Genomic DNA, 27292 nt, shown 5'->3' with positions numbered 1-27292 from the left:
CAAAAAAAAAATTAGCTGGATGTGATGATGCGCACCTATAATCCTAGCTACTGGAGTTTGAGGTGAGCTGTGATTGTGCCAGTACACTTCAGCCTGGGTGACAGAGTGAGACGCTATCTCAAAACAAAAGACAAACAAACTGATGGGTTGTACAACAGGTGATCCAGGACCCACAAATTGCCATCACTTGTTCATTTGAAGAAGATACTAGAGCCTGTTTATGTATTGTACTTATTTGATCTCATTCTTTAATTTTCAAGTTTGTTTCGTGCACATTTACAATCTAATTCATATGAGTCTAATTTATAAACAGATCTACACATATTATGTGTGTGCAAAGTTTTTTTTAACAGGTAGATTATGTCTTGAAAAGATTGGAGACTACACAGTCACTTTGTGTATCTCTCTTAAGGACTGTTTGTTGTGCAAAACTTTAGGGGTTGGCCTTCTCTGATTCTGTGTAGCATTGTTTGTCATTTTGCCCAGAGATGTAGTCTTTGATCTGGCTAGGGGCCATGTAGGCAGGCTCAGTGGGGACAGGAGACTTATGACTTTAGGACATTGTCTCTCGCTTGCATGTCCTCCTGGGCGTGTACATGTGAGTCATTTGGCATCTGTATCTGTACTGAGCTCTCCTTGCCAAATTCTGTAACCTCTCACTGATAGCCACATTCTCTGTACTTGTTCTTGCCTTTGTCCTCACTTTGGTGTAGGGATTATTTCCATTTTCTCTTTTGGAAGGAGAGAAAGCAGAACAAGACTTAACTTTTAGGTACTTGACCCTTAGGGACAACCTGATTTATCAGCTGGACTGTTGAATGAAATATCCATGCTGGAACTCAGAGTTACTATCTGAGATATAGATGCTATAGAGAATATAGCTGATCCTGGCTATTTTGTTCAGACAACACCAGCTCTGAGTGGACACCATGCTGCCTAGCTCTACCCAAATAAGACATCTGCCTAGGTAACAGAATGATACATAAAGATAAAAACAAACACACACTGCCTTGAGGTTTGGCCTGACAAACTGAAGCCATTATTCTTTCCTCTACAGCTTAGCTCTATAGGGTCTGATTAGTCTAGAGTCCATCCTCACTGGAGTGCATTAACCCCCTTAGAGACCCTATGCTTCATTCAGTGTGGTGTTTAGAGCAGTGATCTCAGTTGGGGGAAATTTTGACCACCAGGAGACATTCAGCAGTATCTGAGAGACATTTTCGATGGTCTTGACTGGTAGCTTCCTACTGGTATCTGGTGGGTAGATGCAGGGAATATTAAGTATTTTATAATGCACAGGACAGCCCTACAACAAAGAATTATCCCATCTAAAATGTCAGTGATGGTTCGATCACTGCAGCCTCAAAAAAAAAAAAATGTCATTGGTGCAGAGGCTGAGAAACTAGAGCGTCTCCTGTCTGTCTCCATTGTGGTGTAGGGTGTGCTGATGAAAGAGTTTCAGCATGCCAAGAGTCTATGCCCAGGCTTGTATCAAGGTATTCTCCCAGTAGACAAAAGGTCCTTGAAGCACTGCTGGCCCCAGGCTTTTCTAGCAACCAAAAAATGGCCTTCTTTCCACTCTACATGCCAGGCAGAAAGCTTCCTTTGTGCTGCATGAGGCTGAACTCCTTGGCAACAGTGATAGAAGCGTGTTGTTCTCTGTACTTTGCAGGCTAGCACTTGTCTGTCTGCCTCATATCTGTGTGTCATTCTCCTGTGCCTTCATTACCTGACCATGGTAAATGATCACATCTGTAATGTGTGAGGATACATATTTATTTTCAGAAATAATGCATTCTAGTGCATTCTACTTTCTTCATCACTTTAACTCCAGCTCTATCATCCTTCTTTCCTCAAGGTATTTCTTGGAAATCTTTTCCTATCAGGGTATTTTAGTCTGGGAACTAGACATTTAACCAAGCAATGACAAAGCATCCTTCACTTAAGCCTCTAGTATCTTGTCTGCTAGGATTAGTCTCTGAACATACTATGCCTGCCTTGTTTCCTCGCCGTGCCACCTTTGCCTTCTCTCCCACCATGCCTCTGCAAATAGTCTGATCTACCTCCAAAGCCACTCAGCTTTGGAGCTTTTCTCCTGAGCTCCAGCATCTTCTTAAGGACATGAAAAGATTGGAGCATTTTTGCCTTCAACTTTGTTTCATTCAGGGTGTCTTCCTGATTGTCTGCTTTGTATCATGTGCTGAGCTCATTGTGGAGGAAGTAGGAGAATCATCCCCATTTTTTAACTTCTCTAGCGAATGTTAGAGTGACAGAAACAACCTGAGATGTGAGGTATGCCTACCAGAGGAATGCCTGTTTTTTGACAAGCATTTTTAGAAATTACCCATCCACATGAGCTATATGTTTTTCTAAGTAGGTTTTTTTGTGTTGTGCTTGGAGGCCCACAATCAGAATATTCTGGAGCTCCTCATTTAGGGTAGTTATTCTTATTGATGATACTATATGAAGCTCTAATTTAGAAACAGTGGATGAGCACAAATGAATAGGACATGTCCCATGCTTTCAATATTTCCTGACTATTAAAGGGAAATTAGATAGCATTCTAGTATTTTGGTAAAGATATGGATTTATTTATTATTTATGTATTTATTTTTTGAGTCAGGGTCTAACCCTGTTGCCCAGTATGGGGTACAGTGACATGATCATGGCTCATCACAGTCTCAGCCTCCTGGGCTCAGGCAATCTTCCTGCCTCAGCCTCCCATATAGATGGGACGGCAGGCATGCACCACCATGCCTGGTTAATTTTTTTATTTTGTAGAAACAATGCCTTGCTATGTTGTATAAGCTGGTCTCAAACTCCTGGATTCAAGCAGTTCTCCCACCTTGGCCTCCCAAAGTGCTAGGATTAGAGGTGTGAGCCACTGTGCATGGCCTAAGATATGGATCTTAAGAGAGGAGAGTGATGAATCGCACCATATCATTTTGCTTCAGAACTTTTTTTGCTTCTTGCTGCTCACAGCAGTGGTTTTCGAGCTTAAAGAATCTGCAGATTTCTTTTTTTTTTCTGAGTTGGAGTCTCACTCTGTCGCCCAGACTGGAGTGCAGTGGCCGCTCCCGGCCACTGCAGCCTTGACCTGCTGGGCTCCGGTGATCCTTCCGTCTCAGCCTTCCGAGTAGCCGGAATTACAGGCATGCGCTACCATGCCCGGCTGATTTTTTGATTTATTGTAGAGATGAGGTCTCGCTGCACAGGCGGGTCTCGAACCCACGGGCTCAGGCAATCCACTCACCTCAGCCTCCCAAAGGCGCGGGATTACAGGCTGAGCCACCAAGCCCGGCTGTTTTTTGCAGATTTCTTTTAAGGGGAATAATTTATCTTGGACCTGCAGTGCTGACTTAAATTATTATTATATTATTTAAATAAGTACAAACATAAAATGAAGCTTAAGTCTTTATGTAAAATTTGTATACAAATGCAAACAAAAACATATTTATATTTTAAATAAAAATAAACTTCAAATCTAATAAAATGGTACTTTTTTACTGAAACTCAGTTGCTCCTAGACTCTTTCAAGTTCAGTATATTTGCATACTGGGTGCCATCTGGTGACTCATTCTTCCTACCCTTTTTTCTCTATTTAAGCTATTGTGAAACTTTGATTTGTATAATATATCATGATCTCATTTGACCTTCACTTGGCTCAAATATATTCCTTTTGTGTTAAATTAACTTCTATTCCTTCATAGTTTACTATAAACAAAATATAGCAATAAATTTGCTTTCTGCATGTTTAAACATCATGTAAATATCAAAATTATCTTAAAAGGCTAATTTTTGTGATTATCCCCATAAAAGATCACAACACTATAATACAGAGGATTTGCCATGTTGTGAATGATCACTCAGTAATTGTTTCAGTTGTCTTGTTTTGACAGAAAATCCTCTCAATTGGTATAAGCAAGAGGAGAAATTTACTTGTTGCACAAAATTGAAATATCTTTGAATAGGGCTGTCTACAGACATGATCTAACTAAGGCTTAAATTATGTCATCTGGATCTTGACTCAACTTTGCCTCTGTATGAAGACTTCCAGCAGCATCAGGGAGGATATCTATATCTATATACATCTATATATCTATTTTATTTATTTATGTATATCTCTATATATACAAGAGGGACCTCAAAAAATCCAGAATTTATTTATAAAAATTGCTTATTTATTCTTTCATGTTTAAATTTGAGTCATTTTTAAAGTACTCTTCATCTGATGCAATACACCTACCAAGATGCTTTTTCTACTGCTCAGAATGGTATTTGAACGTGCCAATTTTGATGCCTTTCAGTGCTTCTTCTGTTGTTTTTTTTTTCACCTCTTGTACATCAGCAAAATATTTCCCTTTGAGGACTTTTTTTTCATCTGGGAAACAAACAAAAAGTCTCTCAGGGTGAGATTGGGTAAATAGGGAGATTGGGGCACAGGGGTCAAGCCATGTTTGGTCAAAAACTGCTAAATACTCAGCATGGTGTGGGCATGTTGTTCATGTAAATCACCCATCATGAAATGGGCAAATGTGATAAAAAAATCTTCAAAAAAATTTCACTGAAGCTGAATGCAGCCTCTCACAATGCTAGCTGGTACACTGATGCTGATGGGCTCCTAGAACACTTACCTAGCGAGGGAAGCTTGTACTACAAGGTACCCACCCTCCATAAAATAATTCCATTAAAAAAAAAAATATATATATATATATATACAATTTGAACATGGACCATGGATGCCGACTGCCTGAGATCCAAATCTTGGTTTTACCAATTTCTTACTGGGTAACTTTGGGAAAGCTTTATTTATTTATTTTTATGTTTAAAGTTGGAATCTCATTCTCTTGTACAATATGGTAGTCATTAGACACATTTAACTATTATTGGGCACTTGAAATTTGGTAAGTGTCATGGAGAACCTGAATTTTCTTTCCTCCCCTTCTCTCTCTCTCTCTCTCTCTCTCCCTTTCTTTCGAGTTAAAGTTGCCCAGGCTGGAGTGCAGTGTTATGATAATGGCTCACCTTAGTCTTGACCTCCTAGGCTCAGGCTATCCTTCTACCTCAGCATTCTGAGTAGTTGGGACTACAGGTGTGTACCACCATGCCCCACTGATTTTTTAAAACTTTTTATAGAGAGGAGGTCTCACTATGTTTCCCAGGCTGGCCTTGAACTCATGGGCTCAAATGATGCGCCCGCCTCAGCTTCCTAAAGTGCTAGGATGACAGGCATGAGCTACTGTAACTAGCCTGAATTTTTAATTTAATTAAATTAATTTAAATTTAAATAGCTACTTGCAGCTACTGGCAACTATTACTTGGACTGTGGAGTTCTGAACAGCAACACTGAATAACAGCATAGATGCAGAGGGCCCAGTGTGTTGTATACCAGGTACACAATAGATGTAAGAAGAGGAGAGGTCTATAAATTATGCCCTGAAAGGGGTTGGGCTTAACCTAACTGGCCAGATCACCCTGAGGTAGGCTCATTCCAGGGCAATACTAGTAGCTGTCTAATCATGGCAGTCAAGACCCTACGTGATATGCCTTCAACTTTCTTCTGCCACTACCTTCCATATGTTCTAGATTCCAGACACAGGTTTTCTTTGCTCTTGCCTTCGTTCTATATCCAGTGCCTTCTTCCTCTACACCCATGAACTGTTTTAAATGAGCTTCTATTAAACCTTTATGTTACAGTTCAATTAATCCTTTATGTTGCAATTCATCATCGAGGCTATCCTTGCACCCCTAGGTAATTATTCTCTTTCTCCTCTGTGCTCTATCTGTATTTCTTCATCAGAGTCCATGCTTCACTGATGCTGTTTAGATTTTGATCTTTTCTTTTGGATTGGGAACTGACTTCCTGCAGGCTTTGCACTAAGTGGACCCCTTATGAATGCTTAGTTGGACCTCTTATGATTGCTTAGTTGGGTAGTTGGATGGATGGGTGGAGGGTTGATTCTCAGCTCTGCTCACATTTACAATTTAAAAAAATTCTAAAATCAACTTTATTGAGGAATAATTTACATACAAGAAGATTCAACCTAAGAAAGCTGGTAGGCAGAAAAAAGGGGGAAAAATAACATATAAAAAGATATACCTATTTTAAAAGTACAGTTTGATGAATTTTGGCAGATGTTATCAGTTATTGTAACCTACAACCACCACATTCAAGATGTAGACCATTTCCATTGCCTTAAAACAGTGCTTTGTGTTTTTTTCCCAGTCATTCTCCAGCCTTGCTCTGACTCCAGCTAACCATTGTTGTTTTCTATCACTATAGATTTTCCTTTTCTAGAGTTTTATATAAATACTCATACAGTATATACTCTTTTCATACTTGGGATTTTATGGGAGAGGGAAATGTTAACCATGCAAATGTGGTGAATGTTAAGGTCATTATGACTGTGACAAGTACAAGAAGTGCTTGGCATTCTGAAGTTATGGCTTTGCTTGTATCTTTCTACAGTGTACAACTGGACCGTGGATGAAGTGGTGCAGTGGCTGATCACATATGTGGAGCTGCCTCAGTATGAGGAGACCTTCCGGAAGCTGCAGCTCAGTGGCCATGCCATGCCAAGGTCAGGAGGGGACCAGGTTTTTCTCACTAGGGGGTTCAAGGCATGGGCTGGAATGGGTCTGCTTTCATGTTGCTCTATCCAGTTATGTGAAGTTCCACTCTTTTCAGGGCAGAGTCTGTAGATCTCTCTTATTCTCACATTCATTGTGTGCTTGCTATAAAGCATGATGGCCACTTTGCATCTATTCTCTTATTTAATATTCCTGTCAGTCCTGGGAATAATACTAATATCTTCTATTTATTGAGTGCTTTGCACATACCGGGCACTCTACTCAACACCGTAAGCAGTATCTCATTTAATTCTTACATCAGGCTTATATGGTGGGTATTATTGTATATAGATGGTCAAATTGGTTAGGCCACTTTTCCAGGGTCACAAACATGGGTAGTTAGAGGCGAGACTGAGATTTGAATCTAGATTTGGGTAGATTTAAAAACCTGTGGTGTTTCTTTCTTTTTCTTTTTTCTTTTATCCCCTTCACTTTTCTCCTCTTTTATCAGCAGCTTCTTTTATCACCCAGGAGTCTCAGAGCTCTTTTAGCCTCCTCAGGGTTATCCATATAGATAAACTATTTTATCTATAATGAAAATGGTATAGAAGAGGCTCTGACTGCCATTGGCCCCAGCCTTGTCTCCGAGGTGACTCCAACAGCTGTTGTATCATAACTTTTTGCCTCCTTTACAGGCACAATATGCTAGGGCTGGGGTTGGGAGTGGGGAGGGAATGGAGTACTGCTTGAACTTCTTGTTATATCAAACTAGTGCCATATGTCATTCAGTCATTAATCCATTTACTTATTCATTCAACAAATATTTACTGGGTACCTGCTCTGTGCCAAGCACTTGTGCTGGGTGCTGGGGATAAAGATGACAACAACCTGCCCTTGCCCTCAAAGGGCTTACTATCTGGTAAGTGCTGATTATGTAAAATCTGTCATCTTATCATGTAGGTGCATCTGGTTATGAGCTTCAGCAAAGGGGACAGGGGAAGGTGAAGCTGTTGGAATGCCCACACATTGCAGTCTCCAGTCACAGAGCTACCAGGCACTGCTGTCCAGCCTAGCTGAGCTGGCTGTTCCCTCCTCTGCTGCCTGCAGCCTCCTCTTCACAACTTCTCCCTACTCTGGAGAGAGTAATAATCTTAATGTTTGTACCTCCCTTTATAAAGTACTTTTCTATCTATTATTTCCATTGATTCTCACAATTCTGGGAGGAAATTATTACTATTCTGACTTTTGGGTGAGCAAATTGAATCTCAAATATTTTATAATTTATCCAAGCTGGTATGTGGCAGAGCTGGGATTTGAACCCAGGTCTGCCTTGTTCTTAGTGCCCTCCTTTTTTTTTCACTATGTTTTCTTTTTGTGCCATGTGGTTGAAGATAGACTTCCTTGCAATATTCTATCCAATTATATTTAGCAAAACTTCATCAAGTACCTACCATGTGCCATGCTCTCTGCTGGTCCCTGAGGGCAAAGAGATGCATTATACCTGGCCTCTACTTTAAGGAACTTAATGTGTAATGGAAGAGACAGATGACTGAATATATAATTGACCATTAAGATCCAGGATTTAGGTTTCTTTCTTGCTACCTGTGGAAATAGCAATATTGCCCGGTGGATTCCTAAACCATTTCCTCGTGGAGAATGACTGTGGCTTGAATTAAAACTGCAAGCATTGGATAAGAAGTGAGTTCTCAGGTCTTGGTTCACTTAGCCCTCATGTAGCTAGAATTAGAGCCAAGTACAACTACACTCTGCACAGGTGTAGAAATGCCAAGCTCTGGCACCTTAGTGATAGCAGGAAGCATGGAGCCTTCAGTGCTTGGGGTAGAGTGGGAGTGGAGTGCTAGCTAGACCTGTCACTAGCTTGCATGGTGTAATGGGAAGAATCTAGCAGGCTTGAGTTTCATTCCCTTGGCTTTGCCACTTACTCGTATGTGACTTTGGGCAAGTTACACAACTCTAAGTCTTAGTTTTCTTATTTATTTATTTATTTATTTATTTATTTTGAGTTGGAGTCTCACTCTGTCACCCAGACTGGAGTGCAGTGGCCGCTCTGGCCACTGTAGCCTCGACCTGCTGGGCTCTGGCGATCCTTCCGCCTCAGCCTTCCGAGTAGCCGGAATTACAGGCACGTGCTACTATGCCCAGCTGAGTTTTTTTTTAAATTTATTGTAGAGATGAGGTTTCACCAAGTTGCCCAGGCGGGTCTCGAACCCGCAGGCTCAGGCAATTCACTCACCTCAGCCTCCCAAAGCGCAGTATTACAGGCTGAGCGCCCAAGCCCAGCCAGTTTTCTTATTTATAAAGTGGCACTAATATTAGAACTGAGTTCTTAAGGGTGTTGTGAGGGCTAAATGAGATATTGTATGTAAAGTGTCAGAACAGTACTAGATAAACAGTAGTTGCTTAGTAAACGTTAGCTTCTTTCTAATTTCTTTTGCTGCTTAGAAGTAGATAGCATTCCAGTTCATAGGTGTCTTTGAGAAATAGACTGTAGAAAAAAATGGCAGTTTTTACTTTCATCATTCAGATAAAGTCCAGCATATCTGGCAGAAGTGCTCTAAAGAGAAGCCCTGAGAACTCCTAGGCTTGTAGGGAGCATCTGATTTTACATATATTTACAAAGGAGGAAACTGAGGTCCTAGGGGAGTGATCAAGTAGCTTATGATCAGACAAGTGAGTCACTGGTCGAGCTGCGATGAGAAGCCATATCTCCTTATAGCCCCACTCCCCATCACAGTGCCTCTGTTGTAGATTCTTGATAACTTTCCAAGGCCAGAGAAGGAAGTAGCTGCTTCCACATGCTCAGACAAGAGTATAAATCACTCATGGTGATGTCAGCAGCTTTTCTAGCTAGGGAAAAAAGCTATGCATCTGAAAAGAGCACCAGCCTTACAGAGTGGTATAGTATTAAATGCTCACTTGTGGGTCCTAGACTAGTAGTTTTCAACCTTTCATATCTTTATTCTTTTCCTCCTATACCCATTGTGTTCCAGCAGAAGAAAAACAAAGGCCACTTTTTCCTAAGTCATTTTCTTGTTTACAAACTTTCTCCTATTAAAGTTTATCACTGACAGTGTGGCTGAAGGTCATACAAAAGTACAGTAACCTTATTGGGGATAAATTGTATTGCAGTGATTCAAATACAGGCTAAAAATTCATTCAGGAGGACTGATTCAATTTTTGTCATCAATAGGTTTATATATAATTACAGTGGGTTTAGGATTAGAATAATTCAGAAGTTCCCAGAATCACTGGGTCATGTAGCTTAGTTTTTTGACCTGGGCTGAACAGGAGAATACATTTACAAGTGGTGGGAGGCGGGGACAGATATATAGATGATAAATCCTGAAAGAAGCACAACAGAAAACTTAGAGTTGAGTGTGAGAATGGTCACAGATGAATAATCCTTAGAGGATAGGTTACTTAGGAAATGGTAGATATAAGGAAAGAGTGAGCCAATTCTTGGTAAATTTTATGTGTACCTCCATATTCCCGGTTGAGACCCCATTGCTGTACACCCTGTGTTCTAAAGCGCAGAGGGGAGCAATCACCAAGAGCTAGAAGTGTTCCTGGAGGAGGTGGGTAATTCTACCAGGATCCTTCCTGGCTTTGCTGGCAGGAAACTGATCCACAACTCTTTGCCTCAACAGGCTAGCTGTAACCAACACCACCATGACAGGGACCGTGCTGAAGATGACAGACCGGAGCCATCGACAGAAGTTGCAGCTGAAGGCCCTGGACACAGTGCTCTTTGGGCCTCCTCTCTGTGAGTCCTATTTAGGGAAGGGCTACGGCTGTGACATGGAACCTTTGTTCCATGTCATGGGTTTTTATAGTGTTGTAGTGACTGGGCTGAGGTTCTGGGTATTCTAGGCACACCCTCAAGCTTGTTCACTATTTCCACTGGTATTGAGATGCAAACAAACAGTCTTGTATTTTAGTCCAACTAGCCAGCAACATCCATTTATTAAATATTTTAAGGAAGTATCAGTTTTGTGCAAGTGCTATGCTGGACCCTCTATGAAGACCTGGATGAATCATATTCTATCCTAATGATGTTCTAGAGAGGCACAGTACTTCTAAGGACCAAAGGAGGGATAGAGAAGGTATCCTATAGACAGGGTGGTGTGTGACCTCTTCCTTTAAGGGTGGTTAAAGGCCAGGCATTGTGGCTTATGCCTGTAATTCCAGCACTATAGGATGTGGAGGTAAGAGGATTGCCTGAGCCCAATCTGGTCAACTTAGTGAGATGGTGTCTCTACAATAAATAAAAACTAGCTGGGCATGGTGGCATGCACTTGTGGTTCCAGCTACTTAGAAGGCTGAGGAGGAGAGATCACCTGAGCGCAGCAGGTCAAGGCTGTGGTGGCTGTGAGTATGTCACTGCCCTCTAGCCTGGGTGACAGAGGGAGATTCTGACTCAAAAAAAAAAAAAAAAAGGTTATTAGAGCTTTATTCCATGGAGTAGCAGAAGAGGACAATTCTAGGAGGTGTAAACAACCTGAGCAAGAGTATAAAGGCTAAAATATAAAAAGTATTCCCACAGATAGTAAGTAACCTATGAGGGGCTGAATGCCATTTAGCTATTACCTATTCTCACTATAGATGTACAGAATGTACAAACTGATTGCTGAACATTTTTGTGTCCTTGAATGACCAAGGAAAACTCGATAAACTTTTAATGAAACAACAGAGACACACTCAGGACTAAGAAAGGGTGGCCTTTTCAGCCAGGGTCTACTTGAGAGAATTAGGTGCTTCAGTCCTACAGATCAGCATAATGGGAATGACCAACTCTGCTATTTTTTTTCTTATTCTAAGTGAGCCAAGAGAGAACAAAACTGAGAATATTAACCATGATCAAACAGGGCTCTCAGGGCTCACTTCCTGCCCTTTGGAAGCTACTGGCATCAGTTTAGGCTGCCAGCAGCAGAATGCTATTGAGTCCGGAACCAGCTGAGAGAAGCAGCTGGCAGGCAAGGTCAGAGGCAGTACAACATTTCCCTGTTTGTGTGTGTGACTTGGCAAGTGCCCAAGCTGATGTCTCAATACAGGTGGGCCTGTGCCTTTTGAACGTAAAATAGCCAGGTGCAGTGGCTCAATCCTGTAATCCCAGCACTTTGGAGGCAGAGGCGAGAGGATTGACTGAGTCCAGGGGTTTGAGACCAGCCTGGGCAACTTGGCGAGATCTCTCTCTACAATAAATAAATAAAAAATTAGCCAGACGTGGTGCCGTGCACCTGTGATTCCAGCTACCTGGAAGGCTGAGGCGGAAGGATCACCTGAGCCCAGCAGGTTGAGGTTGTGGTGGTTGTGAGCGTGCATGAACTCCAGCCTGGGTGATAGAGTGAGACCTCCTACACATACATGTGTGCGTGCACGCGCGCGCGTGCGTGCGCGCGCGCACACACACACACACACACACACAAGAAAGTAAAATAAAGCAAGCTGGGAGGAGACTGTTCCCACCTCCTTTGGTTTCTTTTTTGGGGGAGAGGGTTCTAGGACACATTTTGCTCACCTTCATTGAATAAATGGCACAGTGAATGACTCTGCTGTTTATGTGAGCCCCACCCTCTGTATTGAGCAATGGCCTTTCATTCATTCACTAACATTTATTGAGCACCTTCTGTGTACCAGTATAAATGTCAGGGGCCCTGCTCTCAAGGACTTAAATCTGAATAGAGGTAGGCATGCCAACAAATATAGTAAATGGCCAACAGGTATATAAGTGTTACAACTAGAATGTAAATCTTTCAAGAGATCAGCTGGAGGCACAAAATAGAGAGGAGTTTCGTATTGGAGTCCAGGAAGCTTAATGGAGAGGATAGGTTTTGAGCTGAGTCTTGAAAGATGGGAAGTGGCCTTATTAAACTTTCCCCATTAACAGCTTACATACTTCCTTGTATATACCATCAAGAACACTTATACCAGAAGATTTATACTCAGTGGTAAATGCTAGGCTATTTTTACAAAGGCTCTCCTCTGTCAGCACTCAGTAAGGGGAGTCCTTCAGCAGCCTGACAGTCTTCCTTAGTCTTCTGTGTATTATCAGGCTGTATGTGTTTTGTATCAAAATAGAATTTACCTTATCTGAAAGTGTACATTAGAAACTACAGGTTAAAGCAGGCAAGGATTTTATCTGGAAAAATCAGGTAGCATGGGAACCAGAATTCTGGGTCCAGGAGATCAGAGCCAACAAGAGGGGCCCTGGTAGAACAGGTTAGACTGATACTGGGACAGGGTATTTTTTCCTAGGCCCATTTCATATAGCCTCCATGCTGTGTGTGATGCACCCTAAGGAAGGACAGAGGTTAGCAGGAAAACTACGTTTCCAAGATAGGCAGAACAGAGGTAATAAAGCTAAGAATATATTTCACACAGGCTAGGATAGTTGTCATAATGGTAATAGCTTTTTTTTGAATGGAAAATAACAAGTGTTGGGGGATTAGAGAAATTGTACTTTGCTAGTGAGAGTATAAAATGGCTCAGCTACGGTGGAAGACAGTCTAGTGTTTTCTCAAAAATTAGCTGCAGGATTATCATATAACCCGGCAATTCTGCACCTAGGTATATATCCAAAGCATTGAAAACAGGTACACAAACACGTACATGTACACACATGTTCATAGCAATGTAAGTCACAAGAGCCAAAGATGGAAACAACCTGAATGCCTATTAATGGAAAAATAGGTAAATTGTGGTATGTACATGCAATGGCATATTATTCAGCTATAAAATGGAATAAAGTTTTGATATATGCTACAATGTAGCTAAACCTGGAAAACATTGTGCTAAATGAAAGAAGCCAACTACAAAAGGTCATATATTGTACACTTCCATGTATTTGAAACATTTAGAATAGGTAAATCCATAGAAACAGAATATAGACTGATGGTTGGCAGGAGTTGGCAGGAGGAACTGGTTAATGGATAAGAAATTTTACTACAGAGTGACATAAATGATTTGAAACTAAACAGAGGTGGTGGTTACATAGCATTGTAAATGTACTATATGTCACTGAATTGTTCACTTAAAAATGATTAATTTTATATTATATGAATCTGACCTTAAATTACTTTTAAAAAGCATAAGCAATAAAAGGAAGAATAGATAAATTAGACTTCATCAAAATAAAAAAGTTTTGTGTTTCAAAGAACAAATGAAGAAAGTGAAAAGACAGCCCATAGATATAGATGAACCTTGAAAACATGCTAAGTGAAAGAAGCCAATCAAAACAGGCCACATATTGTGTGAGTCTATGATTTCACTTATATGGGATGTCCAGAATAGACAAATTCATGGAGACAGGCAGTAGATTAGTGGTTTCCAGGACTATGAAGATTGGAAAATGGAAAGTGACTATTAATGGATATGGGATCTCTCTCTTTGGATTAATGGTAATATTCTAACATTAATTATGCTGATAGTTGCACAATCTTGTGAATATATGAAAACTATCGAATTATACATTTTAAAAGAAAAATGTAGAATTTTACAGGGTATAACTTATATCTTACTACTAATAAAAACAGCCAGGTGTGGTGGCTAACACCTGTAATTCTAGCACTTTGGGAGGCTGAGGTGGGAGGATCACTTGAGGCCAGGAGTTTGAGACCAGCCTGGACAACAGAGTGAGACCCTAACTCTACAAAAAATAGAAAAATTAGCTGGGCATGGTGACAGGTACCTGTATTCCCAGCTATTTAGGAGGCTGAGACAGGAGGATAGCTTGAGCCCAGGAGTTGGATGCTATGGTGAGCCATGATCATGCCACTGCACTCCATCCTGGGTGACAGAGGGAGACCCTGTCTCAAAATAAAACCAAGAAACAAACCAAAAAACCCTCATATACAAGCATTCTTTGTTTTATTGTACTTCACTTTATTGCATTCTGTGGATAATTGCGTTTTTTACAAATTGAAGGTTTGTGGCAATCTGTGTTGAGCAAGTCCACTGGTACCATTTTCCTAATAGCATGTGCTCACTCTGAGTTGTCAGATTTTTTTTTTTTTTTTTTTAGCAATAAAGCATTTTTAGATAAGGGTATGCACATAGTATTTTCAGACATAATGCTGTTGCACACTTAATAGACTACAGTATAGTATAAACATAAACTTTTATATGCAGTGGAAAACCGTAAAATTTGTGTGACTAACTTTATTGAGGTATGAGCTTTATTGCAGTGGTCTGGATCTGAACCTGCAATATCTCTGAAGTATGCCTGTACAGATTGAATTTTTGGTAATTCCTGGGCTTTCACTCAGAGAACTTCTTATAAAATTTAGGAAAGAACCCTGAACTGACAGGAGACCAGTCCTTTTTCAAAATTGCTGCTCACTGTGTGACCTTGGGTAGGTCACTTTCTCAGGGTATGTTTTCTAATTTGTATCATGCGACACTTCAGCTGAAGGATCCTTATGGTTCCTTTCAGCTGTGACATTGCGTGATTTTTGGGATAAGGGTTCTTTGTAAAAGACAGGAGGCTTGTTCCTTCCTGGTGTCTGCATCATGTACTTTTAGGAATTCTGTGGTTGGCCCTTGCCTTATTTATTGATTTTTTTTGAGTTGGAGTCTCACTCTGTCACCCAGACTGGAGTGCAGTGGCACGCTCCTGGCCACTGCAGCCTCGACCTACTGGGCTCCGGTGATCCTTCTGCCTCAGCCTTCCAAGTAGCTGGAACTACAGGTGCGTGCTACCACGCCTGGCTGAGTGTTTTTGAATTATTGTAGAGATGAAGTCTTGCCAAGTTGCCCAGGTGGGTCTCGAACCCGTAGGTTCAGGCAATCCACTCACCCACCTCGGCCTCCCAAAGCGCTGGGATTACAGGCTGAGCCACCAAGCCTGGTCGGCCCTTGCCTTATTAAGTGATCTTTGGCAATCTAGTTCTGCCTAGGCTTAGGTTTTCGCTTCTGTAAAATGAACTCAGTCACTAAGGGCTCTTACTAACTTTCTCACTCAAGGGTTCTGAGAGAGCTGGGTGTACTCCTGGAGCCTAAGATTTTGGAAACCAGCAGCTGTCCTGATGGCAAATACTGTTTTTATATTTTTCTACTGATAGTTGTTAAAATTTTGAAAATTCCCAGCTGGAGTCTGAGGAAAATACTAGGAAGCTCTTTGCCAGGAGAATTCTGCAAGGGGGCTGGAGCATGCCTGCTAGGTACCTACAAAGAGTCCCTAAATCTGTGCCCCTATAGGCTTTATTTTCTCTTCTGAGCATGGACCAAAATCCCTATTTCAGTGCTGATCCCTATCTAATACCATGTAGGATTTAGAGGGACAGCCTTGACTAACTCTGACCTGTTCTTAACTTAGGATGAGTTCTTAAGACTGAGTGGACAGATGCTCAGGCCTCATCGTAAGTCATATAGCAGACAAACATCCCAGATAACCTAGACTTGTTACAGCTGCCAGCTGTAGCTACCCTGCCCAGCCATAACAAAAACCCTGCCACTGGTCTGTGGGAAATCTCAAATCAAAAGTTTGTCATGCAGTAGCCAAGAAGCATCATTTGTCCACAGCAGTCTCAGAACTTGGGAAGGGGAAGAGGGACCAGACTGGCTACGTATAGGGCTACCTCAAGGTCCATATTCTGACAGTAGAGGGCATGCTCAGTCCTCCTCACGAGGCTACAAGGTAGCACACGGCCCTTTACAGTCTTTTTCACTCTACAGAGTTGACTCTGGGCTTGCAGGCCCATCCAGGGCTTTCCAAACAACACCAGTTGTCAGATGTTAGGTGCACTCTGAGAAATACAGGCCCATTGAAAGGCAATGTTCATATGAGGCCTAAGCTAATATCTCACTATGGCAGCAGATAGTTCATTGAAAGGACTTTGTCTTCTCTGCAGATATTTTCTCAGAAGGATTAGCCAGGCATGGTGGGCCACACCTGTAGACCCAGCTGCTCAGGAGGCTGAGGTGGGAGATCACTTGAGCCCAGGAGTTCTAGTTCAGCCTGGGCAATATAGTGAGACTCCATCTCTTTTATTTTATTTTAAAGATGTGGGGTACAATTCAGGGTTAGGTATTCAAATGGTCGTTGTGTAGGTAAAGTTTGGGCCTCTCTTTGGTCCGCAGAGACACCATCTCTTAAGAAAAAAAAAAGCTAGGGGAAAACAAAAAAACAACTGTGGCTCAGAGAGATGAAGTGAGTTTTTAGAGGCCATTCAACTTTTAAGTGGCAGAGCCATGATTCAAACACAGGTCTTTAACTCATATTTCAGTGCTTTTTTCTATTATCCTATCTTTACTTCTATTAGAGGAAACAAGATATAAAGAGTTCCAGCTTTGAAATCAAACTGATTAGCTCTATCACTCAGTAGCTTTGTGACCTTGGGCACATTTCTAAGGTTCTTTGCGCTCCAATTTCCCTTCTATAAATGGTAGCTACCATTTTTAGTGTGTGCCTACTGTGTGCTTGGTCATGGGCTAGGGGCTAGTGTACTCTTTGTACTTTTAGCAGGAATATTGAGAAGGGTGCAGAGAGAGGTCTGCAGAGTAATTGTTGGAGTAAGGGCAGTTGTAGATAGGAAAAGAGAAGACTATGTCTTACTTTTCTTCTCAGATAATAGGGGAAAGTCCCCAGTGAGCAGGAGAGGCTGCCTCTCAGGCAAAACTTGCTGTGGTCTCTGTAGCTGTATCCTTACCCTCTCTCCTTTCTGTTATACTGCAACTTGCACTTCAAGCTTTCTCCAGGATGCTTTTCCATACTCTTCTCAGGCATGCTCAACCCTTTCCTCTTATTCTCCTCTAGAAAGCCACAGCCCTTTGTACTTGCTTTCTTTATAACAATCTGTTTTGGTCTTTTTACCCTTTAAACTGGAAACTCCTTGATGACAGACAGCTTTGTTCATCTGTCACCAGCATTCAGCTTAAGATCTAGCAAGGAGCAGGTACCAGGAGATGTATACTAGAAGTTATACAAAAGGAATTGGGTCTCTCACAGGAGTGAGAAGTAAGAAGATTTGGGAGAGGAATCTGGCCCAGCTTGATTTGGGGGAGAATTGCTACCTATGGAGTATCTGTCGATAATTGAGGGATCCTAAGCATTTGTTGGGCTATAATTAGAAGGGAGGAGGGCCCAGGAGTAGCTCTTACAGGGTAAACAGACACCACAGCACAGAAGTCTGTGTAAGTGACAAAAGAAATTCCTAGCACATATATTGGCCGCGAGGAATGCATATCTGTATCTGCCAGGATATTGTGGACAATAGAGAAGGTAGAGAGAATAGATTGGAAGGTGATAATGATTAGAGACTTACTTTCTTAGTCTAACTGGTACCCTGAAAATTCTCATCACTACCCCGAGTTAATATCTCATTTGTTTATACCTACCTCCCTGCCTCAGGCCTGATGGCGTTAACAGTTGACCTCATTTTGCTAAAATCTATTTGTAGCATTCAGCCTGGGAATTCTGCCATCCTTTGGTTCCCTAGGTCCCAGCCAGTTTCCCGGGGTTAGCTCTGTTCACCTAGCCGGTCACATCTGTTCTCCTGAAACCTCCTCTGCCCTGGTTGTGTTGACCAGGTGTGAGGTAGATTCTGAGAACTGAGTTTGTGTGGTAGCTGTGTAGTACTGCTAACCATACTCTTCTTGTCCCTAGGAGCTGGTGTTTGCCCTCTGCATGCACTTTGTATTGTAGCCTCCCTTTCCATCTAAAATCTCCCTTCATTTGTCACTTTTTCTCCCCTTTTTACCTTTGCCAACTACCTACTCTGGCCAGACTCTATGCTAAGCATAGGGCAACAGAGAGTCCTGTGCCCTGGTCCTGAGGAACTCACAGATTACTAGAAGGTGACTGACATGAAAGTTGAAAAATACACAAGGTATTTCCTGAGATAGAAACAGATAACTCATATTTACCTGTCCAAAGAATGTGTTGATTAGGAAATCCTAGCTCAGAGGAGAAGGAACAGAAGGCTCTCTGTGGACTGTGGTGGGCTGAGAAGATGTAGAAATTGAACCATGGGAATGAGATTATGATGGGAAGAAGTACATCATTAATAAGACATAGTCTAGACTCTTGCCTATTTTCTCCTCTTTTTTTGTATAATGATTCATAGATTCACTTAGGGGTGTGGGGTACAGCCCAGGGTTCTGCAGAAGGAACCTGACAATTCTTACATCTACAGCTCTAGTTCCTTCCTCTTTCTCAAACTCTCCATCCTGGATACGGTCCATCTGAATATTCCAAGATACCTTACAGCACTGTCATTTGTACCCACATACAGATCTCTTCAGTAATTCCACGATATTGCATTTTACAGCTGAGGAAGCTAAGGTCCAGATAGGGGAAGTAAATTTCATAGCAAACTGGGGCAGAGGCAAGCATAGAACCTAGGCTTCCTAACAGTGAAAGATGTTTCCTTTGATGGCACAGTAATCTCTCTGTGTGAAACCTATGTTTAACCTTAAGTCCTGGCCATTTGGCCTTTGGGTCTTCACTGTCTTGATGGCAGTGCCACAATCAGCTCTCAAGAGTATTGTTTTGGGGAAAATTCAGGCCTTGTCATGTTCAAGATAGATCAGGGCCATATAGACATGTAACAATGCAGGAAAAATCAATACTTAACTGTAGGAGTATGAAAGTTGTATTGAAGAAGTGTATTGTAGCAGAAAGACAATGTAGTCAGGCAAATCTGGCCCAGCACTATCACTTTTTATGAACTCTAGCAAGTCAGTGTCCCCTATGGAGACTCAATTTCCTGGTCTATAGAATGGAAATACCAATATCCTACCTTACATAGCAATTGTGAGGATGAGAGATGATGAATATAAATGCCTGATACATTTTTATACTTCCTCTATTTCCCTTCCTTTCTTATATGAATTGAAAGGAGGGAGATGTTACCGTATTTGAGGCTCATTAGTGAATTATCATTCCCAGGAGTATTTATCAACCTATGTATGCTGGTGGATGCTGTGCTGTGTACTGGCATACAGGCAAGTGATGATCACTAAGAGCCATAAAGAGTAAATCAATCAGATTAAACTCATTTCCTTTCCACCAACCTTGGTAGTTCATTCATGTGGCATACAGTAAATCTGGACTTTACCTCTGCATTGACAAAGCAGAGGGATGGATGGGGTGGATGTTTGTATATTTAAGTAGAGTCAAAACTGGTTGAAGCAACCCAGTGGGTACTGGTAGATAGAACAGTGTTGCCTTAGAGGGAGGGAGTGACTGTTAGATCTTATCCTTGACCCTGGTTATTCAGTATTCTTACTCATGACTTGAATGAGCATATAAAGCTAGACAAAATAATAGAATTGTTTCCAAATTGACCTGGATAAGGTAGAATAAGGGACCAAATGACACAGCTTGGCCCAATCTGCACACCCACCTTAAGTACTTTGAAGTGTTGGAAGTAATGGGGGAGGGTGCTCATTGCATGGCATTTTGTTTGAACAAGGGTACCTTTGACTTTTGGTAAGAATGTAAGGAGCATGTTGGAGTTGAAGAACCATAGGAAACCAAGGTTAAAAGTCCTTAAAAAATAGGGAAGACAAAGAGTATCCCAGGCTCTAGTATAGACTATGTAGGAGGCAGGTGTGTTCCAGAAAGAAAGGCAACTCACTGGGCTGTAGAAATAACTCCTCTTGGGACCTGAAGGACAGGAAAGTAAGGGCTTGAGTTTGGCCAGAAGTGTAGGCCTACCTGGAGGCTAGGGGATGGCCACTAGAGGAGCCTCAGTTTTCTGTCTGAGAACCTGGAATAAACATGAGAAGGATATGGCTACCACTCTGGACCTAGTAACTCCCCTCCCTTGGGTGGACATAGAATGTACTAATCTGTCTTTGATTCCATATTATCCCCATGTCCTGCTGCCCAGCCTTTCCATGAGGTACTATGACTATAACCCTTTTTGTCAAATTGTGGGTCTCAGCTTAATATAACTTCTAGCTACACGTCTTTTCCTGGTGTCTAAACCCTCCCTTAACTTGATGACTCTTCCTGGGTCCTTTTGGATTTCCAGAAGTCCCATGTCCTTATTAGGCCCAAGGACCTGCCAGTCCTACTTCTTCCTCCTCCCCTGTCTGAGGGCAGTCTGCTATGCACAGATGGTCATTAGTCCTGGTTTAAATCCCCTTTTTCCCTCTGTCCTTGACTCCCACATCTAGGTATTCTGTGAGCCCACAGCACAATCCAGACACAATGCAGTAACAGCCCTCTCTTCCTTATGATGTCCCTCTCATGTCTCCTGAGTTGTGGCATGGAGCCCAGATCTGGTATACTAGGAACGATGATGTGTTGCAGGAGTGCCCCTCTTATTGGCTAAGTTCTTAGGATGTCATTTTGCTTTTATCTTTTGATGTCAATCTTTGTTTAGCTGTTAAATTTTTCTATGGACACGGGGCATTACTTTGATCTCCAGCTGGTGGCTGGGTCCCTGGTGCTTCACTGAACTGCTGCTAGCCATTCTCTGGAGATAGATCTGCCCCTCAATGTCTGGTATGTGTAATGTCTCATATACACCAATCTCTCGATACTGTTCCTATTCTACTAGTCTCTGAATTGCACAATAGCCTAGAAATGTTCTCCACAGATGGAGATTTCTGGACCTTTCCCTGATCTGAGCTTTGAACCTGTGCCTAGAATGGACACCTCACTCCTACAGTAATCTCAGTCCTACAGCCAAACCCCAGTGTCTAGTGACCTTGCTTTATATCCTTTATACTAGCCATCTCCATTAACCTACTGTAGCACTTTATAATTACTTACCCTGTAGGATGGAAGCCATGCATCAGGCGTATGGGCTCACCCTAGCCCAGAGATGGCTGGGGTACATTGAGAAGGCACTAGTTCTTTCCTCTTTACTGTACCTTAAGCAAGTATGATTTATTAAGCTTCCTCTATTACTCTAAGGCCTCTCATCCTTTCTAAACTCAGCCTTAGCTGGCAGAGAGATAGTCATAGAACTTACTATAATAGTGTAGGAAAATGTGTGTCTAAGAAGGGAAACTAATTCCTTCTCAGTGAGAAAGAGTATCTGTCGGGGAAGGCTTCATAGAGGGAGGGGATACAGTGGAATCTGCAAGGCTAAGTGTGTGGTGTGCTCCCTGACTCACCATGCCCTCTCCTCTTTGGCAGTGACCCGCCATAATCACCTCAAGGACTTCATGCTGGTGGTGTCTATTGTTATTGGTGTGGGCGGCTGCTGGTTTGCCTATATCCAGAACCGTTACTCCAAGGAACACATGAAAAAGATGATGAAGGACTTGGAGGGGTTACACCGAGCTGAGCAGAGTCTGCATGACCTTCAGGAAAGGTAAGGCCCTGCCCCTCAGGAAAAGTAAGGCCCTGCTAACTCTTGGAAGCCTCCTGTTTCCACCTGGGTGTGGGCCACTTGGCCCCTGAAACCATACTGACATGACTGTCTAGGCCATGTCGTCCTTCCGAAATGGTATTGCAAGTTTAGGATCCTGCTATTCCAGTTGCTATGGGACTTTCTCCTGGGGAGAAGCTTGTTTCCATATTTTTTTGCTTTTAGCTTCAGAGGGAGAAATGTGTAGCTACCAGAGGTCTTGAGCTTACCATGGCTTGTTAGGGGTCATTCTACCCTTCATCTTGCTTCTGGACTGCTTCTCTTATAAATAGGTTTAATGAACTGTTCTTTACTGTTCCCCAAAGAAACCTCACAAACTTTTCTTCTTACTGCCCTCAGTTCCTTCTTGTATAGAGTCTACATCTCATAAGGACTGACTTGTATGACTTTGGATAAATCTCTTTCCCTTCCCGGACTCATTTTCTCATCAACAATATGAAGGGGTTGAACTAGGAGAACATTCAGCTCTCCTAGGAGAACACTCCTAACTCAGATAGCCTGGGATTCTGTTGAAATAAAGCATGGCTTTAAAACTATGGCAGAAGATTTAGCTGTGAAAAGAGTGTTGCTCAGTCAATCAGTGTACTTCCTGACATCTAGGAACCAGGTTTGTGCTGGCAATTGAAAGAAATTCATTGCTTCTGGGGCAAAAAAAACCTTCACACAAAAGAAGGAGCAGTGAGTACACACTCAATGCCAGCTTATGGGATAAGAAAAGCATGATTATAAGAGTAGAGAGGCAGGAGATGAGTGGATATGGAACTCTGTGGAGGTGGGTGGGGAGGTCCTGGGTGTTAAGATTGAGTATATGGGGTGGGATGGATCCCTGGGACCTTAAGATGCATGTGGAGAAGTTTAGTAGGATGCAGAAGGCAATAGAGAGTCAAAGCAGTTTTTTGGTTGTTTTGTTTTTGAGAAGGGGAAAGGTCTGCTTCAGGCTTATCTTTTAGAAAATGATGCTGACAGCCTAGAGAGTCTAGTTGGGAAGTCTTTGCAGGAATCCATGTAAAAGGAAATGTAATTTGGTCTATTCTGTTATTTTTAAATGATAGGTATTATTTTCTTTGGAGAGGTGGAGAAAGGATTCCTTACAAATCAGGTATTGTTAAGTACATAAATGTGTTACCGCTTTTAATCACCAAATCCTTTGAGGTAGGTACTGTTATTATCCCTATTCTAGAGTTAAGGAAATGAAGGCTCAGAGAGGGTGTTTTGCTGAGGGTCACTCGTATCAGTAAGTAGTAAGCTAAGAATTTTGACACCCCCAAGGTGCTGTCTTTACTGAGGCAGCAGATTTATTAGATTCATTTCCTTGGAATGAGCTTCTAGGGGGAAAGGGTCTGATCTCTAAGCTGACTCCTGGCTACTCTGCTGGGTCCCTAATTCTTGGGCCCTATCCCAATTAGGGGCTAACTGCTGCTATCTGAGCAGTCCCCATACTTCTTTGTCTGAAAAACATGTACTGTTTCTATTCCAAAGTCAAAAGAATCCAGGCAGGAGACATTCCAAGTTAGGGGATAAAACTAAGCTCCCAGCACTCCCTACTCCAAGGCTTCCAGAGCTAAATGACCACTGTGGCACTTAGAAAGAGACAAAGCCACTCCCCCATCAGTGTGCAAGAGATAGGCTTGTACACTGCATACATATATCCTTCTTTGACTATGTCCAGAGCCCACATGCCACCCTGTTTCTCCTTACTTTAACAGGCCTGTACTGCCAGCCACCACAGAGCTTTATTTACAGTGTTCATAGTTTGTGCAAATAAACATAATGCTAAATGTACATTCCAGTTAGGATTTCATTGGGTTTAAGGATAATTATTTGAAGCAGGCAGGAATTTTGATTCCCATTTTACTGTAAAGAAAACTTGTTCATAGTCACACAAATGCTTAGAGCCAGGACTTGCAATCAGTCTGCTTAATTGTAATGCTAATTATTGTTGCCTTGGAGTGGGGTAGTGCTTGGTTGTACACTTATTTACTCATTTCTGTACCCAACAATAGTTAGTGATCTTCATCTTTTCTAGACCATAATCACTGGAACTGTGCAAGGGCATCAGGTTTAGTTCTGCTTTAAAGATCTCCCTATTATAGAGGACAGACGTATTATAGTATTGGCTTTTCTGAAGAGGGGACAATATTTTATTTTATTTTATTTTTGAGTTGGAGTCTCACTCTGTCACCCAGACGAGTGCAGTGGCCGCTCCCGGCCACCACAGCCTCGACCTGCTGGGCTCCGGCGGTCCTTCCACCTCAGCCTTCTGAGTAGCTGGAATTACAGGCGCGCTCTACCACACCTGGCTAATTTTTTGATTTTATTGTAGAGATGGGGGTCTCCCCTGCCCAGGCGGGTCTCGAACCCGCGGGCTCCGGCAATCCACTCACCTCCGCCTCCCAAAGGCGCGGGATTACAGGCTGAGCCACCAAGCCCGGCTAAGGGGACAATATTTTAATTAAGAATTGAATCTCTAATGGTATAATTTCATGCAGTTGGGTCATGGAAGGTTGTGCAGTAAAGGAGGATATTCAGCAAGGAAGGGAGATAGGGAGCAGGAAATGGCGCCTCTGATTTGTTTTTAGCTATGCATATATCGCCATCTGTTGTTCACCTTAAGGAGGTTCAATTCCCTTTCTTGCAAGGACAAAGTAGACAGAAGACTGCAACTTGTATGCAGGAAGCTTGCAACCTAACAATTCTTCCTCTTACTTCCTTGTTTGTCCCATCACATCATTTGGGATCTTAGCTGCTGACAACTCTGGATTGGAATTTTGTAGAGATTGAGTTGTTTCTGTCTCTTCTGTTTCATCGACTTAATTAGCTTAATGGTTTTTCTTGTTCTGTAGTCTATCCTTTTTTTTCCTGTACCTCAAGTCAAAGTGATATATCTCACCTCTTCTTCATCATCCTTTCCCCCTTCCATGCTAGTCCCCTTGTAACCTGATGATTTCTACTAAGGTAGGAAGACTGGACAGTAGCTAAATCCTTTCCTTCTTCCAAAGACATTAGCAAACTCAACCTTCCTCTGGGCCTAGCCCAAACCTCCTCTTCCCTGATTCCTTTCAGGCAGAGTTAATTATTCCATCCTTTGGGCTCCCCAAAACTTTATATTATTTTTTATTATAAACTTTATCACACTGTATACAAGTTATCTGTTACTTGTCTTTCTTGGACTAGATCATGAGCTCCCCAGTGGCAGGGACAGCTTTCTGATTTATCTACATATATTGAGGGCTTAGCACAGGGCTTGGCATTTAGTAGGCACTTAAAATAACTTGGTAAGTGAATGGATTAACATAGATATGTAGCGGAAAGGAGAAAGGAAGGAAGGAGGCTGGCTTAGCCGGATGGAAGATTTTCTCAGTGAACAGAGGGAATGTGTGTATGGGTGCAAGGGTAGAATCTCGTTATAACTGATGCCCTTGAGATGTTATCCAGTAGGGAAGAAACTTGGGAAAGGAACTCAGGTCTGAGAGCAGCAGGGGACTCTTCTAAGCCCTGCTCACCCCATTTGGCATGAATTTCATTTTTCTGTGGTTGTGAGAACAGGTACTCAGGAGTCCAAGAGGTCCATCTCAATAATTCCTCATATTTCTTTTTTTTGAGTTGGAGTCTCACTCTGTTGCCCAGACTGGAGTGCAGTGGCCGCTCCCGGCCACCGCAGCCTCGACCTGCTGGGCTCCGGCGATCCTTCCGCCTCAGCCTTCCAAGTAGCTGGAACTACAGGCGTGCGCTACCATGCCCGGCTAATTTTTTGAGTTATTGTAGAGATGAGGTCTCGCCTGCCCAGGCGGGTCTCGAACCCGCAGGCTCAGGCAATCCACTCACCTCAGCCTCCCAAAGGCGCGGGATTACAGGCTGAGCCACCGAGCCCGGCTTCCTCATCTTTCTTAATCGTCTTCTCTACCACCAGCCCAGCCATATCTCAGCCACTAGGTTTTCCCTGTATCTTTGTGTAGCTTGTAAGTTATTCTACATTTATTGAACCTTCCAGACACCCTGATAGAAGGGAAATAATTATGGGATTTTAATTTTCATTTCTCTAATATTGTTGAACACCTTTTTATAAATGTATTGGTCATTTGGGAATCTCTTCTCATTTTTAAAAATTGGGCTGTCTAACATATCATTATCTGCTAGGAGGAAAATGTGGAATGCCTTATCAACTAGTGGTTATTATTTTAGTATGTAAGACACTTTAGTGGAACTGATTCAGATGTTTGAGAACATGGCTTCACAGCCTTGATTACTAGCAGCAAAATGATGGCCAATGTATGAATTAGGAAATGACTGTGGTTTCTATTGGCCCTGAGCTAGCTCAGAGCCAGACAGCAGAATAGGGAGAATATATGTTGAGAACTGGAGCTCTCATTTTCTTCTTTGTTGCCATGACTCATGGCATATTGGCTAGCAAGCCCTGCCTGGCCTCCTCCAGCTCCCTGCATCACCCCTCAGGCTGCACAAGGCCCAGGAGGAGCACCGAACAGTGGAGGTGGAGAAGGTCCACCTGGAAAAGAAGCTACGTGATGAGATCAACCTTGCCAAGCAGGAAGCCCAGCGGCTGAAGGAACTGCGGGAGGGTACTGAGAATGAGCGGAGCCGCCAAAAATATGCTGAGGAGGAGTTGGAGCAGGTAGGAGAGTCTACAAATTCCTGGACACCTTGAGTGGTGGGGATGGGGAGGGGCCCAGGGTCTGGCTGGAAAGTTTCATGTGTGAGGACTTTGAAATATGACTCAAAGACTATCTTCCAGAGTCACTAGACTCTTATCAATTAGAGTAGTGGAAAAGTTACAAAAAATGGTCACTGTGATTCTCAAAGAACAGTGGATAATGAGTGAAAACAGTTATTTTGTTCCTTTTCATTGAAGTATTTACATAAAGTGTACAAATCATAAATATACATCTGGTAAGCTTTTACATATGCCTGTACCGGTGTAACTACCACCCAGATCAAGATACAAAACCTTTTCGGCACCCCAGAAAGCTCACTTTTGTCTCTTTAGTCAATATTTCATTCAACAGGTAACTAATGTCACAACCTGTAAACCAGATTAGTTTTGCCTGATTTTGAACTTCATATAAATGGCATTATACAGTATACACTCTTGTGTGTTTTGCTTCTTTCACTCAACTTTATGTCTGTGAGAATCATCCATGTTGTATGTAGTGATTGTTGGCTTATTTCCATTGCTGAGTAATAATCCATTGTATGAGTATACTAGAATTTATATTTTCATTCATCTGTTGATAGACATTTGGGTTGCTTGCAGCTTTTTTTGTTGTTGTTGTTGGAGTCTCACCCTGTCGCCCAGACTGGAGTGCAGTGGCCACTTCCGGCCACCGCAGCCTCGACCTGTTGGGCTCCGGTGATCCTTC

General features: G+C 42.3%; 1 protein-coding gene across 3 annotated transcripts in view; it reads left to right on the top strand.

Annotated features, from left to right (window-relative positions):
* Window positions 1-27292, top strand: part of STIM1 (stromal interaction molecule 1) — a 209735-nt gene that overhangs the window by 164599 nt on the left and 17844 nt on the right. For all 3 annotated transcript variants that reach the window (XM_008074048.2, XM_008074047.2, XM_008074049.2), the window contains exons 4-7: window positions 6470-6581; window positions 10239-10354; window positions 21683-21860; window positions 26370-26547. In XM_008074048.2, coding sequence (XP_008072239.1) covers window positions 6470-6581; window positions 10239-10354; window positions 21683-21860; window positions 26370-26547 — 584 coding nt within the window. The remainder of the gene's footprint in view (window positions 1-6469; window positions 6582-10238; window positions 10355-21682; window positions 21861-26369; window positions 26548-27292) is intronic.

The sequence above is a fragment of the Carlito syrichta genome, unplaced genomic scaffold, assembly GCF_000164805.1.
Source record: "Carlito syrichta isolate Samal-C Ts95f unplaced genomic scaffold, Tarsius_syrichta-2.0.1 Scaffold316283, whole genome shotgun sequence".
NCBI classification, from domain to species: domain Eukaryota; kingdom Metazoa; phylum Chordata; class Mammalia; order Primates; family Tarsiidae; genus Carlito; species Carlito syrichta.
The sequence above is the reverse complement of the archived record's forward strand: the minus strand, read 5'-3'. Positions and strand labels throughout refer to the sequence as shown.